This window comes from Colletotrichum scovillei (genome assembly GCF_011075155.1).
Source record: "Colletotrichum scovillei strain TJNH1 chromosome Unknown Contig00007, whole genome shotgun sequence".
NCBI lineage: Eukaryota > Fungi > Ascomycota > Sordariomycetes > Glomerellales > Glomerellaceae > Colletotrichum > Colletotrichum scovillei.
In genome coordinates this window covers 1,917,260-1,934,580 of record NW_023336265.1, presented here as the reverse complement: position 1 = coordinate 1,934,580, position 17,321 = coordinate 1,917,260, and the positions used below count along the sequence as shown (strand labels likewise).

At 52.2% G+C, this 17,321-nt stretch overlaps 7 protein-coding genes across 7 annotated transcripts; 2 read left to right on the top strand and 5 right to left on the bottom strand.

The window, feature by feature from the left end:
* Positions 1 to 102: 102 nt before the first annotated feature.
* HER10_EVM0008928 (uncharacterized protein) lies at positions 103 to 1,419 on the top strand (the record flags this gene model as incomplete). Its single annotated transcript, XM_035478433.1, has 1 exon — positions 103 to 1,419. The coding sequence occupies one exon, from the start codon at positions 103 to 105 to the stop codon at positions 1,417 to 1,419; it is 1,317 nt and encodes a 438-aa protein (XP_035331697.1).
* Positions 1,420 to 2,275: 856 nt separating this feature from the next.
* HER10_EVM0001449 (uncharacterized protein) lies at positions 2,276 to 3,238 on the bottom strand (the record flags this gene model as incomplete). The annotated part of the gene is made up of 3 exons (XM_035471194.1): positions 2,276 to 2,537; positions 2,593 to 3,075; positions 3,162 to 3,238. The coding sequence occupies 3 exons, from the start codon at positions 3,236 to 3,238 to the stop codon at positions 2,276 to 2,278; spliced, it is 822 nt and encodes a 273-aa protein (XP_035331214.1).
* A 3,094-nt stretch (positions 3,239 to 6,332) lies between these two features.
* Positions 6,333 to 7,618, bottom strand: HER10_EVM0003694 (5'/3'-nucleotidase SurE). Its single transcript, XM_035473359.1, has 2 exons — positions 7,134 to 7,618; positions 6,333 to 7,063 (listed from the first exon to the last, which is right to left on the bottom strand). Exons 1-2 carry the CDS (start codon positions 7,312 to 7,314, stop codon positions 6,339 to 6,341), a joined length of 906 nt encoding a protein of 301 aa, XP_035331368.1. The 5' UTR covers positions 7,315 to 7,618; the 3' UTR covers positions 6,333 to 6,338.
* Positions 7,619 to 8,896: 1,278 nt separating this feature from the next.
* HER10_EVM0007947 (glyoxalase) lies at positions 8,897 to 10,594 on the bottom strand (the record flags this gene model as incomplete). Its single annotated transcript, XM_035477485.1, has 5 exons — positions 9,682 to 10,594; positions 9,476 to 9,628; positions 9,166 to 9,416; positions 8,983 to 9,092; positions 8,897 to 8,928 (listed from the first exon to the last, which is right to left on the bottom strand). Exons 1-5 carry the CDS (start codon positions 10,093 to 10,095, stop codon positions 8,897 to 8,899), a joined length of 960 nt encoding a protein of 319 aa, XP_035331631.1. The 5' UTR covers positions 10,096 to 10,594.
* Positions 10,595 to 11,885: 1,291 nt separating this feature from the next.
* HER10_EVM0005467 (CRAL/TRIO domain-containing protein) lies at positions 11,886 to 15,002 on the bottom strand. The gene is made up of 3 exons (XM_035475083.1): positions 14,411 to 15,002; positions 13,783 to 14,297; positions 11,886 to 13,729 (listed from the first exon to the last, which is right to left on the bottom strand). Exons 1-3 carry the CDS (start codon positions 14,614 to 14,616, stop codon positions 13,122 to 13,124), a joined length of 1,329 nt encoding a protein of 442 aa, XP_035331477.1. The 5' UTR covers positions 14,617 to 15,002; the 3' UTR covers positions 11,886 to 13,121.
* Positions 12,037 to 12,708, top strand: HER10_EVM0008503 (magnesium-dependent phosphatase-1; the record flags this gene model as incomplete). The annotated part of the gene is made up of 1 exon (XM_035478021.1): positions 12,037 to 12,708. The coding sequence occupies one exon, from the start codon at positions 12,037 to 12,039 to the stop codon at positions 12,706 to 12,708; it is 672 nt and encodes a 223-aa protein (XP_035331666.1).
* A 1,883-nt stretch (positions 15,003 to 16,885) lies between the features above and the next one.
* On the bottom strand, positions 16,886 to 17,206 carry HER10_EVM0004393 (uncharacterized protein; the record flags this gene model as incomplete). The annotated part of the gene is made up of 1 exon (XM_035474041.1): positions 16,886 to 17,206. One exon carries the CDS (start codon positions 17,204 to 17,206, stop codon positions 16,886 to 16,888), a length of 321 nt encoding a protein of 106 aa, XP_035331411.1.
* Positions 17,207 to 17,321: the final 115 nt, after the last annotated feature.

The following is a 17,321-nucleotide window of genomic DNA, read 5'->3' as shown; positions in this document are numbered from 1 at the left end:
AAGGCAGTGCATCGCCCAGAATATTATAGCATGATCAATACCATCACCAGCAACTCTACCCATTTTCCTTTACTCTACACTTACTTCTGAGTGCCTTTCAAAATGAAGTCAACTTCACTATTCAGTGCTGTTCTCCTGGGGTCAACAGTAGCTTCAAGCACCATTCTTTCCCGCGACTCTGGGCCATCGTTCTCGCCAAAGGAGCTAGAAGATCCCATCATCCTCTTGAGCGAGGATGAAAGCTTCCATTTTGAGCTGCTCTTCACCCTCGGAAACACCATTTTCGGGGCTGGCGACGTCAACGACGTCTTGGCCGCAGCGAAAGACATCAAGGCCGGGAACTTCACCAGCTGGCTTGAGACCTTCCATGCGTTGGCTGAATACACCAAAAAGCAAGCCGAGGATGCGGACAATGCGTACGATCCATTGAACGTCCGGGAAGCCTGGTTTGCTGCGTCGAGCTACTACCGTCAGGCCGACTTTTACAACCATGCGAACTGGACGGACCCACGTATCAATAGCTTCTGGCTCGAGCAACGCGCTGCGTTCGATAAGGCGCTTGCTACACTGCCCGTTCCTGGCGTACGTATCCAGATTCCGACTGACAACTTCACCATTGAAGCAATCTGGTACACATCCGCAGCCAACGGGGTCAAACGGCCGACCTTGGTTATCGGCAACGGATATGATGCTAGCCAGGAGGATTCCTACCACTCATTCGTCGTACCAGCCTTGGCCCGTGGCTGGAATGTTATGACCTACGAAGGGCCAGGGCAGCCCACTGTTCGCCGCAATGATGACATTGGTTTCATCCCTGATTGGGAGAAGGTTCTCACGCCAGTGATAGATGAGTTGATGAATCACAAAGGCTGCTTCGTCGATGAAGACCGGCTGGTTCTTGTTGGCATTTCAATGGGTGGATATCTAGCCGCTCGTGCCGCTGCGTTTGAGCCTCGGATCAAGGCTCTTATTCTCAATGGCGGCGTGTGGGATGTCTACGAGGGATACACCAGTCAGCTGACCCCGGACATAAAGGAACTTCTCACTGCGGGCAAGCAAGAGGAATTTGACGAGGCTGCCTTGCCGCTCTTGGATAGCCCACAAGTGCCTACAACGATGCGCTGGGGTCTAGGACACGGATTGTGGTGCTTCAAACAGCATTCCCCGTACATGTGGCTCGAATCGCTCAAGCAGTACACTCTTCATGACGTGGTTGAGAAGATCAATGTACCCGTCCTTGTCGTCGATTCCGAGTTCGAGGGGTTCTTCGCTGGCCAGCCGGAGGTTGTTAAGGACGCACTCGGCGATAAGGCAACTTATAAGTTCTTTAACAGAACAGCTGGATATCACGTCCAAGTCGGAGCTGGACAGGAGTGGAATAGATACCAGTTTGCATGGCTAAATAAGACACTAGGGTAAGCAGGATTAGCTTTGGTATACTATGACCTGGCCTAGAGGTTATTCCTTAAGATTGAAGGTTTCATATTACTATTGTTATTTATTAGAAAATAACTTTTGTATGTCATTTTGTAACCTTGGATAAGGTGATTGAAATATATGTTTGATCGCCAAAAAAAAAAAAAAAAAAGAAACAGGCGATTTATCTCTCCCTGTCTAATGAAAAGGAAGCCAGCAGTTGCCATATCTCAGTGCGGTAGTCAAGGAGACTTTCCGTTTCCGCCCGCCTCTGGGGTTTCTCCTGGAGCAGGTCGTCATAGACGGAGGGCTTCAGTTACCAGACAGGCCTTTTCTTCCATCCGGTAATAGTTGGCGCCAACGCATGAGTTGTACATCGCCATCTAGTGTTTGGCGAGGATTTGGAATCGTTCGACTTCGAAAGGTGGCTCTAGAGATTCGACGAGTCCGAGGATGACTTCGATATCAGAAGGTCTCGTATGATCAGTGCGTCTCTCACTTTCGGTATTGGGCCGCGGACCTGCATCGGTGCATGTGAAAACATCAGTTTCCTTGAGATCTACAAGACTATTCCAACACTTCTATTCATGCATGAGATACATTCTTTAGGACTCGACACTTGGCTGCCCCATTACTGCGTATAATTGTCGTTGATACTGAGTGGACTGAGTTTCAGTTGGACGGCAATGCCAGGACCTTGAAAACCTGGAACTCGCTCTTTTCCAGGCAGTCAACCCTCAGGGTTAAGTTAAGAAACGTTCGCGGGCAGGATATTGATTGAATCAATCCGATACAGCGGTGTCCGTTGCAATCATTGCGTGGAGACGTCTAGCTTAAGTTGGTGGCGGCATGAGCACAACTAAGATCGCCTCAAGAGCCAAATCGATGCCCCAACCAAGGGAACAAGAAAGACTCCAACCTTGAGAGCAGTCTTCTTCCACGACGCTATCATGTCCTTCATTACCATGACCTGGAACTCTGCTGCTTCGTTGACCCTGGGATACGGAACATCTGGAATGTCGTGACCAAGGAAAGGGCAAATTTTGTCCCATCCAAGTCCTTCCTCGAGCTTGATCACCAGTAGCTTATCCGCTGGAATAAGTTTCTTGACCATCGTGTTGCTAGGGTAAAGTCAGCAAGGTGCCCAAAAATAACCCCATCCATTTTCGCACTCACTGTCTCTCATAGACCTTGACGGCCTCGCGCTGAGCTTTCTGTTTGTCAGGCCCTAGGTACCCCCCATAGAGAACGTAGACAAAGCTGTAGGTCAATTTGCTGATGTAGTACGTATACGAGTCAAACAATCCGACCAAGCGAATCATAGGCGACAGCCAGAACTCGCCCAGTGGCTGGAAAGTCTTGGCCACGGACTTCCTCCACGCCTCAGGATCACGCTCCGTGAGGACAAACTTGGCGTCTGGGTAGGCTGCAACAAGGTCCTCGAGGAACCATGCGGGAATGTCGGTGATGGCATCAAAATCGCCCAAGAACTTGTCAAAATCCTCAAGGGTAAAAGGTCTGCCGATCCCTTGGGAGCTCGCGCGGACTGCGTCGTTCATCATGCGCACGTGGGGTACGCCATTCTTGAAGACTTCAAGCTGATGGTAGGGCTTGTAGCCGAGGATCTTGAGTGCGTAGTAGAACCCCAATGTGGCGTTTCTGTTACGATCTCATTTAGCCCCGTCGTTTTATAGCGATGGATCTCGTTGAACATGGAATTTCTCGCATTCAAAGATGGCACTCACCGACCAAAGCTCAACAAGATGACTTTCATCGGTCGTGGGTTTGGGTGCACCGGCTGGCGGTCGATGTATCGTGACATGATCTTGCAACGTCAACTACAGGTACCTTGAGGTCGTTCCTTACAAAAGTTTGCTTGGGAGCTATGAGAGTCAGGACACAAAGCGAGGGCAATCTGAGAGTCCTGCACGTGGTTTTATCCGGGCTACTACTCACCTTAGTCTGCGGATTCCAGGTGCCGCTGACGCCAAGCGCGTCAGCAAATGCGGTGTCCATCGTCAGCACTAAGACATGCATAGCCATCCCAAAACAATTTCTGAACCTATCGTGGAGTAGGAAGTCAGCTTGGGAACGGTATGAGCTAGGATTGAGGCCTTTTCCACAGACTGCAAATGGTCAGAGACGTCGGTATAAAGGATTGGCTTACATTCCGAGATGATAATCCTAATGTAGTTGGTTAATGGAGGAGCCCCGAATTCGACCACCACTTGCTGCAGACTGACGACCATGGACAGATTATTTTACTTACCCCACATGTACATCTATCTTGCTGTCCTCATCGGGTAGCACTTACGATCTGGCTACATACTCCAGTGAACAAAGCGGTCTCCGAAACCTATGACCTAAGGATGAGCAAGAGGGCAAGTGCTCGGAACAGGTTATGATCACACGAAATCTTCTAGTATTAGAGCGATGGCTCGTCTCAAGTCTCCCGTTACCCATGGTTTGCAGTCGGTCTGTTTCCGCCTTTCGGAGATGGCTTGGTATCCAAAGAGGGAAGTGGGCAACCTTGAGTGAGGAATTCTACCAGAGATGCCGACCTCGATGGTATAGGAGATAGACGGGAGTAACAATACATCACCGGCAACATTGGATGACGGGAAGAGATAGATACTTCCAGTCATTATACTTGTTCACATCTACAACCATTCCCAATCTAGTACCAAGAACAAACTTGTGCTCCAAGTAGGTGTATCATACGCTCGCAAACTTCATTTGACTTACACGCCTTGCAGTTCTTCAACAATGGATTCCAAAAACATCACAATCACCACATCATCGTACACAACGGGACCTGAAGTCGATCAAGCCGCGCAACCGCCGCCTCCCTGTGGGCTCAAAAGAAGCAATGCGATCCGCCACCGAGTCCACCCACGCCGGGACCCCGCCACTTCCGAGGCTTCGCTGAGACGATGGGTTAAGAGAATTGGCCATTGAACCGCCAGTGACTGAGAGACGTGTCGAGCAATTTTGGACGAATCGTCTTATCAACTCCCTGCCTTGAGATCACATAGCGTCTGTAAGGGTAGGGGTCTCAATGAGTGGCACCAGCCACCAGGTTCTGTCACGTATCATAGCAGCCAAAGTGAGCCTCCGATTCGGTATAAAAAGATGCTTTTCGCCGCCTGGAACTATGAAGGACAAGCAGGAATCATAACCACCAGCACTAGTGGTTGGAGGGCAGTGCCACCAACAGTAGTGATCGAATGGCAGCTGATACCTACATGTATAGGATAGGCATGTGAGCTGGGTAATTAATTCTCAACTTCATTCAACCGGTTTCTCTACCTCGTTAAAACAGACCGATCAGTCTTCAGAGTATATTCAATGACGAATACTATGACAACAGAGGACAGAAGTAGTTAGGGGATTATAGCTGCAGCAATCGACTTGGAAAAGTGAATCACATAGTTTCTATTACCGAGGGCATGTTGCCTTTTCCTAGGCATCAAACTTACTAAATGCTATAGTCACAAGCGACATGTGATGCATAGACCTTGATCGATCGGATAGAGGATATAAAAACAGGGAGCAAGATGTGTCATGTGAAGTGTGTACCTTTGCGTCGATTGCCTAGGGTAGTAAATGTGTTCGCGAGGTTAGTATAAATTACTACACATCGCTTGCTCAAGGTGAGAAATGTTCAGGCAGCAATGGCGTCCACAGCCACCAGCAGCAGGCATGGCACCCATAGCCACCAGCAGTAGCTGTCTAAGTCATGACAAGATGGCATGTGCCCGAAGGCCAAGCGCGGCGAGTACCATCAAGACTCAAAACCCACCCATAACAAACACCTCATCATACCATGTAAGGCGTTTCTCACGCAGTATTCCGTCTAAAATAACATCAGAACAGAAAGCAAAGTTAAGCGGCAGATTGTGTAGTTAAAGGTATGATCTGTATATAACTTTGCTTAAAGGCTATAGATATATCCCTCTTTTGGTCCTTGAAGTCGACCCAGTACTGTAGATGTGGACAAAAAAACTCACCTCTTACTTAGGTACTTGGTATGAGATTTCCAGTGAATGCGGCAACCGGCCGTAGCCATGTCCCTCTGACTAGTAGAGGCGCAGAGCCGGCATCGCAAAGCCCATCTCTTGCAGGCTCATTTCATACAGATAGAGACTGGAGAGAAACAGGCACTTGGAAGCTTCTGGTAGGTGACACGAATGCTCGAGGCTGGCTTGTAGCTTGATGATTATGGGGTTACTAAAGTGACCGAGGAGAAGACTATTTAAACGGGCTAATAGTCGCACCAAAGTTGAGGAGCAGCAGGGCATGAATCCAGGAGGACACGAACGCGAACAGTTATCCAGATCGTGAAGAGCAGGTGGCTCATGCTCGAGGGCGAGTGCGGCGCGGCGATAAGTGTTGAGGCTGACAAGTCCCAGGTTTCCATCGACATCCGAACTACTTTCTAAACATTGTCATGTTGTATCAGGCGGCTGCCCAGCATTATTCCGCACGTAACACTATCAAAATAGAGAATGATGATGAATAATACATTGAGCGGTTGTATTTCAATGGAGCTTAGTCGCCTGGTAATTGCATTTGCAATAATAAGAGTACCTCTATGCCTTAGGTTCGTGAGCATACCCCGTTTTGGGTCTTGGCTGTTGTCCTCGCCACGGGTGCGTGGGATGAAGCTTCCGGATCGACTAGCTACTACCGGGCTTATATAGCATGTGGCGACCTGCCCTGCTCAAGCATGTCCACGCAGAGGTGGCGTCTACCGAGTCTTATCGAATCTCTTGTCTCGAAGGGTAGGCAACTTAGGCTCCCAATAATCGGTCGACGAAGCACAGCCTGAAACACTCACGGATCTGTATAATTCATGTGTTCATTAAGAATCATACTGACACACAGCTATCTTGTTCAAGGATCAGAACTTCTCAGTCGGTTCAGGGCAAGCAAGACAAAAAGCCAGACAACCGATCCAACACAGGCTGCTGCTTCTCCTTGGACGCCGTCGTCTTGTCGTTGGAATCACCCACGCTCACGGATATGTAGCATCCCGCCGTACCGACAACCGTGTTCTCCTCGGGCAACCTCGCATCATCACCGCACGTGCTCACATCCGGACCGGACAGCAGTCCCGGGTTGATCCGGCTCAAGACCCACTTGAACTGGTCCGGGTCGTTGCACTCCGTGTCGCTGACCTTCGGGAAATTGACATTCAACCATGTCTTCTCCGGCAGGTACGGAGCGCCCCCGCTCACAATCTTATCCACCAGCCGCGTCGCGAGCTCGGCGTATACCGTGCTTCGCGCAGGCACAGGCTGCGTGTTCCACGCGAGAGTGCCATCCGAAGAGCCGGAGAAGGCGATGGCGGGAATGCCCTTCGTGCCTGAAGCATAGACAGCGGTACCGACAGTGCCCGAGAAAGGGACCTGGAGCCAGAGGTTGGAGCCGACGTTAGGGCCAGAGACGGCGAGTTCTACGGCGGCACCATTGAATTGCTCTGGAGCAAACTGCTCGATACCGTAGCGCATGGATGTTACCGGGTACGAGTTGACCCAGCGGAGGTCCTTGCGGGTCTCATTGAAGCCGACCGGTCCGCTGTTGGCTGCGCAGCTGTTGTACTGGCAAGCGCTAGTCCGCGGGCTCGGCTCAACGTCGAGGGAACCTGTGATGGATTAGCGTTAGAGAACGTCGCGTTTGTGAACGAACCATTGGATGAGTTTGATTATACATACTGGAGCCGGACTTGTTCTCAGCAGGTGCCGAGAGAAGGACGTCATGACCGGAGGCTTTCAGCGCATCGTTGAAAGAGCGAACGTAGAGCTCTGCCCACCCGTCGTCGTTGGACTGGACGATCCGCACGCCCTGGACGGCGAGAGCCTGTGCAAGCAACACAAATGTGGTGTCGGCGCGCATCGTGATGTGAAATGGGTACACGGAGCGACTCGTAGTCCTTGCCCGGGGGTGAGAGGGAGGTGCGGAGTGGATTGGAGAGCGAACGGCTTGCGGCGGTATGCGTGAGGATGCGGGATCAAAAGACCATGTTTCTAGTGATGGGTGTGGCAGTTGTCAACCTTAAGTAAAGAGGCAAATCAAGACTTCGTTGCCCAAGGCTCACCCCTGGGCCGCTCAGGAACATCTTGTGCGAACCACGTCTGACACGTGCCACTGGATCGCAGACGAAGAGGGGGAGGGAGACCTTTCAGGCTTCAGCTGTCCGTCTACCCCGGTTGCGATGTGAAGCTGGCCGACGGGAGCTGCAGGCGGCGAGATGATCATCGACCGCAATATCACCCTAACCCCCGCACACCAATGGCTGTCAAATGCGCCGATGCGCCCCTGAATCAGTGAAACCTGCCCCAAAGAGGCAAAGGGCCAACCGAGACAGCCGAAGCTTGTTTACCATCGCCCCAGTATAGCAGCAGCTCGTCAATCGCCCCTCCTTGTTGTAGGCCCATTCAGCCAGCCAGGAAGCGAGGAGACCTGTCGAAGTGCTTAAGCTCGAACACGTGGGCCTCTTGGCCGTTGGATCTTGACATTGCGCCGGCGACCGGTGCCGCAAAAGGGAGGCAGTGCCGATGGAGAATGCGACGCTAAACGGGAAGACTAGGACAAGGGTTCGTTAGTCACTCTTCCTCTAAAGAAGCTTGCATCGTCGTGCAGGGGCACATGTTCGTCGCTTCAACGTGCAGTCGAGTTAACCCCGCCATTGAGGCACCTCGGTCGTCAATTACTTCAATGCAGTCCTTGTATTTGATGGTCGTGGGGAGGTGCGGAAAGTCTAATTATTCATAGATTTGGTTGCGAATTTTGTGCATCAGGGTATGTGACCGTTGCTTGGAAACTGATTTCGTCCGAGGATCGGATATCGACCAGTACTTCCGAGGTGATATTACCATAGGTCTTCGATATGGTTCTATTTTGTGAATGTTTGACAATGCGTCATGAACCGGGAATCTCTTTCCTTCGGAACCTCAGGCTTTCTCAGAAGAGTAGTACTCGAGCGCAGTCGCAAGCAAAGGTTGGCAACTTTTAGAAACCGCGACACCCCCAAATAGCCAGCTCTCAGCTCGACAATCGGCCTGTGCTTGTCAGCTGGTCGATCGGGGCGAAGCCACAGCAAAGCCACTCTCCGTCTCGTCTCATCTTCCTCTGAGTGACGTAAAACTGGTACTGAGCCGAAGAGATGCTCGGCCAGAGCGAGGCGGTTTCCTGTATTGGTGTCTGCGTGTGGTGAGCCGGAGCTTGTAAACTCCAAGATCAAGGAAGACGCGGGCAGAAAGTGTAGGAATCTGAACTTTGCACTCCAAAAATGTTCAATGTTCGCAACGGTGCGGCAGATTCCCTGAATCGAGGATGGGTCACCGTATGTCGTCACATTTCGAAGTGGTGCAAGGCGGTTAAAATATCCCATCGACTGCTAGAAGTTTGTGCCGCAATTATATGCACTACAATACATGGTCTTGCTACAAGAAGGACACTGAGACTCTGTCTGCTATCACGCCAGGAAAGTCGCAGGCACCTCCGGACCTGTACGACATCTGTTAGCATAGGTTATATCTCTCGGGTACGGTTCTAACTCACCCCAGATGTGTAGATTATCCGGCGCTGCGGGAGTGTGGTGCGTCTTCTCCGTGTCATCGAGCAGGTCGCCATCAACGTAGTGCTCCATGATGAAGCCGGAGGGGTCGAACCTGTTCTCCTGTCAGCTTTCCATGCCGTCGCCCACGTATCGGAAAGCCTCTGTGGCTCCCATCGTTAACTCACCAATAATCAAAGATTTGACTTCCCATTATATGGCGGCCTACGCCCCAACAAAGCTTGTGACCCTGTTCTCTCAGCCAGTCGTGGCCCAGCACCTGGGTGTCAAAGTCGTGCGTTTCGAAAGAGGAATGGTGGACATGGAACTTGGGGCCCTCAAGGAAGAAGAAGCAGTGGTGGTCGACGAATTCCTTGCCACGTGCCAGACGGAAAAACACGGTAACGTTCTTGTCCTTATTGTCAGGGGCGTGGACGAGCTGCACATCATAGACGTCAGAATGGCTGTAATCTGGCTTCGCACAGCTTGAATACTCACCTCACTCGGGTACAGGTTGAAGTTGCTAGTGTAAAATTCGTACGCCTTGTCAAAGTTCGTCAGACATACGCCAAAGTGGCCTAGCTTGTGAACGGGTGCTGGACGCTTGGTGAAACGCTGCTTCTTGTTAACATCCCGATGCTTCTCTTCCGGCTGTTCTCTGATCAGCATGAGCTCCCTGAATGTCTTCATATGTTTATGCTCACGAAGTTGAACTTGAGATTCGGAAATCCCGGATCCCTCTTCTCAATTGGCGTCTGGTTGTACACCAGATGCAGCGGCCAGCCGTCGACGGGATCTTTGAACGTCACACATTTACCGCCGCCCGGCACGTCTTTGAGATCATGGATTTCTGTTGCGCTCGGCAATGTCTTGGACGCGTACTCGAGGTCTTCCAGAGACTCCACAACGAAAGCCGGACCTCCGAACTCGTCCTCCTCCGCCTCTTCGGCGCACAACACGAATGGCTCGGTACCATAGCCTCGGTAGAATGTCCTGTTCCCCTTGCGCTCGAGTTCGTAAAAGCCAAAGTCGTCGTAAAACTTACGAGCTTCTTCAATGTTCTTGTGCTTGTAGAAGACGTGCGCCAGGCTGACGAGCTGGATCTTCCGGTCGGGCATGGTGGGTGTAGCTTGTCGGTGCTGTGACTGTGAAGACCTGTGAAGAAAGGTTGACTGTTTGCGCGAAGCTTTGGCGTCGAGTATCGCTTGTGAAGCAAGCAGGGACACGGCCGTCTTATATTTAGACTTGGAGCTGACATCTCACCGGCGGAAATGCCGTTGGATGGGTGATTTGGCCATGTTTGTTCCCCCGCACTACCCCACTACAGTCCATCGGACGTCACGCACGCTCGGTACTTGCGCTGGAGGCGTCAGAGTCCGGCGTAAAAGGAGTTGTGGTGGCTGCAAGTCCCCTATTCTTAGGCGCTGTTATGGTGTAATCTCAGATGGCGCGGTGCCGAAACTCAGACGGCGGTTCGGGAGTCGTGGCGTTTGGAGAAAGTCCTGGGTTTCACTAGGATGTTTCTCAAGATAATCCTGACAAGCCGGACGCGCCAAGGCTGAAGCTGCCGCTCATCTCCTTAGTATCACCATAAATCGACTTGGAAATAAAACAAACCGCATCCTTTTCCTTCATTTCAAGTGCCGAATGAGCCTACCGGATGAGTCGTCACGTATCAGAGCTCCCTCGGCACCCGGTGAAGGATGGGCGACATACCGGTACGCTTTCTGACGGATGGCCATAGCTCTCGGGGCCAAAAAGTAGTCCCGAACGGATACAATGAACACATAAGGTTCCTATATTTTGCCGAGACTTAGCCACTCGCTGAACAAGCCAATGTTTGCTGGCTCGATTCGATTGTTCTCTTCCTATCATGAGGACGTGGGGTATTGCCATCGCGGGGTGCATCGTCGGCATGTTGCCGGCGGGGTACAGAAACCCGGAAGTCCGTAAATCCGCGGGTTTCTGCGTCAAGTTTCGCTGGACCGAGCAGGGGCGGCTGCCGGGAGTTGTGTCGACCGAACCTGCGTCGCCGGCCGCCTTTGTTGCAGGATGATGCCCGGCCGGCCCCGTCAAGATCGGTTCAAGACGTTTGGGAGTGGGCCAGCCGGCCGGACGAATCGCCAGTGTTCGAAGCTGTCGGAGCCGAAGTTCAAGCCGGCCCTCTTCCGAAAGAGGATACTAAGCTCCGACGCCAGTTAGCATAGGAGAGGAGACAAGGGTCCCATCGGAGCGCTACTTCTTCACCGCCCTGTTGAGTGTATCACAACCCTCTCCAAACGAAGCCCCAATCCACCACACAACGCAAGTCCCCTCCTTGGGCTCATGGGAGCGCCGCCTCCAGTATCCCCGCTTGAAAGCGGATTCCTCATCTGGCGTTGTGGCAGAGTGGTCTAATGCGCAAGACTAGAAATCTTGTTCCTTCGGGAGCGTCTGTTCGAATCAGGCCAACGTCGAGACATGCTTTTTGCCCGCTAGGATGGCGGTCGTGAGCTCACAGAACGCTCGTGTTTTGGTTGTTGAGCGAGGTAGACACCGTGGGCATGAGAGACGTCGATAGCAGATGTCGCAATCGAATGGAATTCCGGGATGCTTCTAAACGATCTATTGCTAACCATTCTTACGGGCAATGAGTAGAAGGAAGACAGGCGAGAAGAAAATGTTGATGGATGGGAATTGGAATCTCCATGATTCTTTCCTCCCAGTGCACCATTCCAATTTTTGCGCACTTTCCCAAAGGAAATCCCATAGTCTCAAGTACATAGGTACGTACATTGAGTGAGTGGGTCATGTGTGGATGAGCAGGCACCCGCCACAAATGCACAAGCCAGGTAAGTACGTACCCCTTCTCCCCACCATGGGTGGCCAGGACGTTCCGACGAAACCCAAGGTATCTCAAGCAGTCGCAATCGAAGGCACTTTGCCCCTCATTGCACTTTGAAGCTTGTCCGCCGCTTCCTTTGAACCCGCAACAATTTCTTACGCCTCCTGCTCTTCGTCTTTCTGAATGCTCCATAACTGCTACAGAGCTCACCAACCGCCCCTTCCCCACAGCCCTGATGCCGAAGAAACTCTCGAAGAATCCCCAAGGAGGGAGCACCACAAACCTCGGGACACCCTCGACCTCGACAACGAATTCCACCTCCCTCTCCCTTCCTCGAATTCTGACCGACGAGCTCCCCCTTCCGAAGCTCATTGTCTTCGACCTCGATTACACCCTCTGGCCCTTCTGGGTCGATACACACGTCTCCGGCCCGCTTAAAGCCAATGCGACACATTCGGCAGTCACAGACCGTCACGGCGAGTCCTTCGCCTTCTATCAGGACGTGCCGCGAATACTCTACACTCTGCCACTGGCAGGCATCAAAATCGCAGTCGCGTCACGGACGTCGGCACCCGATCTAGCACGGGACATGCTCAAGCTCCTGCACGTCCCGCCGCCGAGTGCCGAGGAAGGAGGGAGCGGCAAGAAGGAGAAGACAAAGAGGGCGCTCGAGTACTTTGATGCACCGTTGGAGATATACCCTAGCAGCAAGATAAAACATTTCGAGACCATATTCAAGAAAACAGGTATCCCATTTACGGATATGCTTTTCTTTGACGATGAGAGTCGAAATCGGGAGACGGAGAGCTTGGGCGTCACCATGCAGCTCGTGAGGGATGGTGTGACGTGGAACGAGATCGAAAAGGGTGTGGCGGAGTGGCGCAAGAGGAGGGGATACTCGGGATAGATGTTCCTTGTACGACTGGATGGCGGGCTGGGTTTGCACAAAAAGGCGTTTGTTGGGTTGGGTGATAAACTTTTGTTCCTGTTGCACTTGCACACGGATAGGATAGGTCCGATAGATTGGATGGGGAGACGGGATGATCCAAACCTAGATCAACCTTCTGTGCGTTTTTCCTAGGGTCGTTGGGTAGATGAGACGGTACAAAGTCGTGATACCAAATGCTTTATTATTAGATAGATGTCCGAAATGAATCGATAAAGATGTAACTCCAGCCAATGTTGCCTTGCCCCGCCAGACCTACTCCATCACCATCGGGGTATTAGATCAAATCATATCCAGATCACCAAGCAGATCGACCCTGCCATGCCAAATATGCAAACCCCAGTCTCGAAGTCTCATGTCCGTTTACCACTAGTCTATGCCAGTCCCGACGGCGGCGTCGATGTACTGCCCTCGACATGTTTCTCCGCGACCTGCTTATCGTCTGCAATGGAAAGCTTCTGTATGCCAGCCTCTGGCGCATCGTCAACCTTGACAGGCGCTTCGGTCTCCGTCTTGGCGGCAGCTTCTTCCGTCACGCTGCCTTCCTTAGTCGCAGGTGTTGCAATCGGTGTCGGCTCAGCAGCAGGGACCTCGGCCTTGGGCGGCCACGTCTTGGGTACGGAGCAGATCACCTCGTTCTGCTCGACGCCCTTGATGCTGCCAATTCCAATGCACTCAACACGGGCACCATCTTCGGTCTCGCGCCAGATAGCAGGGCGCGACGTGAAGCGGTCGTGACCGGGTGCCCACTCCACGATTCCCTCCCATGCGGAGTCGACGGTTGGCTGGTCGCCAAACTTGAACTCGAGCTCGCCTCCGTACTGCTTCGGGATGTTGCGGGGTTCGATGAACTGCTCGAGTGTCGGGCGAACCTCGTGGGGGCTGAGAATAAAGATCTTGGAGACTGTGATCGGGTCGAACCAACGCTTGATCCAGGCCCAGACTGTGGAGAAGAATGCAGGGGCACCGATGATGAAGATACCTGGTAATGATCTGTCAGTACGGTCAAAATGACGGCGATGGATGTCTGCTTACGATCGAGGGTCTCTGGGTAATGCGCCGTTGCGAGCTGACTAGCAGCCTGCATGTGTCCCTTCAGATTCCAAAACTGCTTCAAACTGACCCCAGAGATATCAACGATATTGGTGCTCAGGGTGATGGGAGCATCGCGGTGCTCGCGGTCCCTGAGCTGCGTCGACAGCGGCTGCGTGAAGCGGGTGAGGTTCTCGTACAGCGCAAATAGGCGCATCATGCCCGCGGGCGTCTTGCCATCGAACTTGGCCTTGCTAAAGGTCGATTCCTTGCCCAGCTTCTCATAAGTAGCGACCGTCTTGCTGTCAAGCTTCTGGACCTCAAAGAGGTAGATGGGAATGCCGCGACGGTCGCGGCGGCCAAGCCATTGCGGGTACAGGCGACGGGACTGCTCAAAGGCGTCGAGCTCGATGGTCTGGTAGAGGACGTCAATGTCGTTGGCGGCGCGCCAGGCTTCCGTGTCCTTGAACTGCGTGAGAGCATCTTCGGGGACCCATCTTCGTGCGCGAAGGTATCGGCTGCAAGATAAGGCGGAAAAAAGTCAGCAAAAATGACCTTCTGGTCTGCTTCCGGATGTTCCGGCGCAGTAGGTGACTGCGGCAGAAAAAGAGGATCTTGCTGAATAACTCACAGCAGAGTAGGGTCGTCGTGGGAAGCTGGCGGGCCTCGCTTGTACAGCCCCTTCTCCTCGAGTAACGTTCTGAAGGCGGCGAGCTGCGTCTCCTCGTGCTCGTTGAGGTGACCCAAGTGTCCATGAGGATACCCAACATCAGACACCGTCGAGGCGTGGGACTTGACCCTGGCCGCGGGGTCAGAAGCTGCGGTATCGGTCGTCATTGTATGTGTATAGTACTGTATGATCGGGTGTCCGTTTGGCAGACAGGAACAAGTGATGTGTTACAAAGAACGCAGTGCTCGTTGCATTCGCACTTTTTTTGATTTGAAGAACTTCTACTCGTCAGCGTAACGGTGCGAGGTCGCTCGGAGGAAGGGTCTAAAGCGTCAGCCCGGCATGACGGGCGGACAGCGGCATGGGGCGGGCACGCGGGACCCATCCATAACCCATCTGGATCCAGTGTGCCAATCCATTTCTCTTTGATGTGGTAATCGACCTGGGAGTGAGCGGGAGAATCTGGTGTGCGGCGTGCCTGGTGTGCATTGCAGCGCTCTCAACCAACCCCTGTGACCAATCCTTGTCACCTGTCAGCTTACCTTATCATCCGCCGCCTCCGGCTCCGTCAACCCGACGATCCCGGACGCCGGACGGACTTTTTTACCTGTACGTACAGGATACCTTACGTCATACGGTAAAAGCGTTCCACCTCGTACTTTTCGCATTTTCTGACCCTTCAGAATACCATTATTTCGACAACGGGACTGAACAACAGGCCTTGATTCCGCCGTCGTCTACCTACATTGATATGAAAGTACTGCAAAGGTCACTCAACAATTTCTCTCTCGCCGCCTTGCATCATGCAGGCGCCCCATCGGGCTGCTAGCCTAGGTTCTTAGTGCTCATCGCGTTGCTGCACCGCATCCTTTGGCGTGTCGCCAGCCAATGAGACGGAAGTGACAGGCCAAGGCCTGGGAGTCATGGTGGAGACGGAACTTCAAACAGACGACGGCTTTGCGGGAACCAAACATCCGTTGCGCTCACCATTGACCAAAGTCAGGTAGCAAACACCATGTTTTTGTGTTACCGGTGAATACAAGGTTGTCCTTTGTTCACTCGTCAGCTGTAAAACCACATTGCCCTCTGGATCTTCCCGATCGATACCGCCTCAGGTGTGATTTCTTGGTCAAGTTCATGCGCCTGGAGGATTGAACTTGCGATTGAAATTGCCAAAGTCTCTTTTCAACCAATTAGACGGGTCTGTGATGAATCCACTTCGCCTAATCTGGCAACCTCCTGAGATCAAGTCTCGGATTGACTCAGTGGTTTCCCGAGGATACGCGGATAGCATTTCAGGCTTGGTTTGATGGGTCAAGCAGGCTGCGAAGCCATGCGTCTTGCGGGCGGCTGTGTGTGTCTCGACCCTCTCCTAAATAACACAGCTTCACGTTTCCCTGCTCTTATTGTATGATTTCTTCTTCTTTCGGTGCTCATTCAACAGCTCCAGCGCCATCTTGTTCGCCGTTCGTATGACCGATAGGTGCCAATGGTGACAGCCAGAAGCAAATAATTCTCAGGACTCCATCGTCATAAAATGGGTATGTATATCACGCGCCAAGGAGCGACTGGCCTGTCATCGTGGCCTCTGGGCCTCGCTCACACTCTCGGCTTCATATGGGCTCTGCCAGACACGTCCATGAGACGTGTGGCCTGATGTCTGTAGATCTCTAGCGCGAGTCCCATTCTTGGATACCTGTACGAGCTCGTACATGATTCCAGTGCAGTGTGCCGGTGCATTCACGGCGACACGAACCCGATGAGCAGCGCTATATGCCATCGCGAGTTGGGTCAAGGGCTTGCCGTCTTGTTATTACAGGAAGTCCAGGCGATGATTCATGGAGCATCTTCTTGGTAGTCATTAACTTTCATTTTCTAGTGATGATGTAGCCGCCCTCAAAGCATTCTCAATAGCTGCCAGATGCCTGTACTAAGAGCAGGTACGTTTCTAAGTTTAGACCTTCGACAAGTGAAGCTCATATCAATCAGTCTCGAACGCCTCCATTCTGCCCTCTCATGTTTGTCCATCCTGCCAGCTGCATATTGCGTGTTGACGTATTGATAACTTCTAGCACTAAGGCTGGGGCTTCCTCAAGTGCCCATCTGTCGCGATGACTTCAATCATCCGTAGTCTCATCACCCTTCACCCGGTCCTCGGTTAGATAATCACTGAGGCCGTTGCCAGCTCGCACCCTCTGATTTACTGCGAGCCTCGTTCCTGTCTCTAACTTCCAATAGATAGCCGAGCTCTATTACATATCTTGATGCTCATGCTGTAACTTGTGGCCCTGCAACACCATTTGAGCCTAGCTTCCTGTAGGTCATCGTCGTTTGAAACCTCGGCCATGGAAATACTGTCGTATTTATCCGAAGTCATTTGAGGGCCAATTGTTCGAACAGCCTGTGTGCGTCACGCAATGGTGTCTCCGTTTGGAACTAGTTCATTTTGCAGAGATCGAACAGCCATTCCTGTGACTGTATGCCTTCTTCTCTATTGCATTTGCCCGCTGTGCACGTAGCGAGGGTGTGGAAAGACCACCATCTGAGGTGGTAGCCGTTGTCGACACAAAAGTCGTGTACGTTGACATTGTTAATATTGGGAGGGTAGTGGCTGTTTTCTAGCTGCAAACACTCCTGCCAGCACTCGGGCAGTTCGTGAAGCGGAAGTGGTATCCTCGGAAGACTATCTGGGTCCTTTGGGCCTCCGCCGGCGGCAACGAGAGGCAATACGGCAAGAAGAATAGTGGTGAACTTCATTTTGGCTGTTTTCCCAATGGTATTTTTGATAGAGTGAAGTATGATGGCTGATGTGGTATTGAGATGCGTGCTTGACGGGTTGCTGTTGTCTCACAAACGAAGGTGTTTTATGCGT

Excerpts from the sequence above, each read along its gene's own strand:
- HER10_EVM0003694 (XM_035473359.1), bottom strand. The coding sequence starts at position 7,314 with ATGCGCGCCGACACCACATTTGTGTTGCTTGCACAGGCTCTCGCCGTC. Across the intron at positions 7,064-7,133 it reads TGAGAACAAGTCCGGCTCCA|GTTCCCTCGACGTTGAGCCG; the intron begins GTATGTATAATC and ends AATCCATCACAG.
- HER10_EVM0005467 (XM_035475083.1), bottom strand. The coding sequence starts at position 14,616 with ATGACGACCGATACCGCAGCTTCTGACCCCGCGGCCAGGGTCAAGTCC. Across the intron at positions 14,298-14,410 it reads CACGACGACCCTACTCTGCT|CCGATACCTTCGCGCACGAA; the intron begins GTGAGTTATTCA and ends CTTATCTTGCAG. Across the intron at positions 13,730-13,782 it reads TTACCCAGAGACCCTCGATC|GTATCTTCATCATCGGTGCC; the intron begins GTAAGCAGACAT and ends GATCATTACCAG.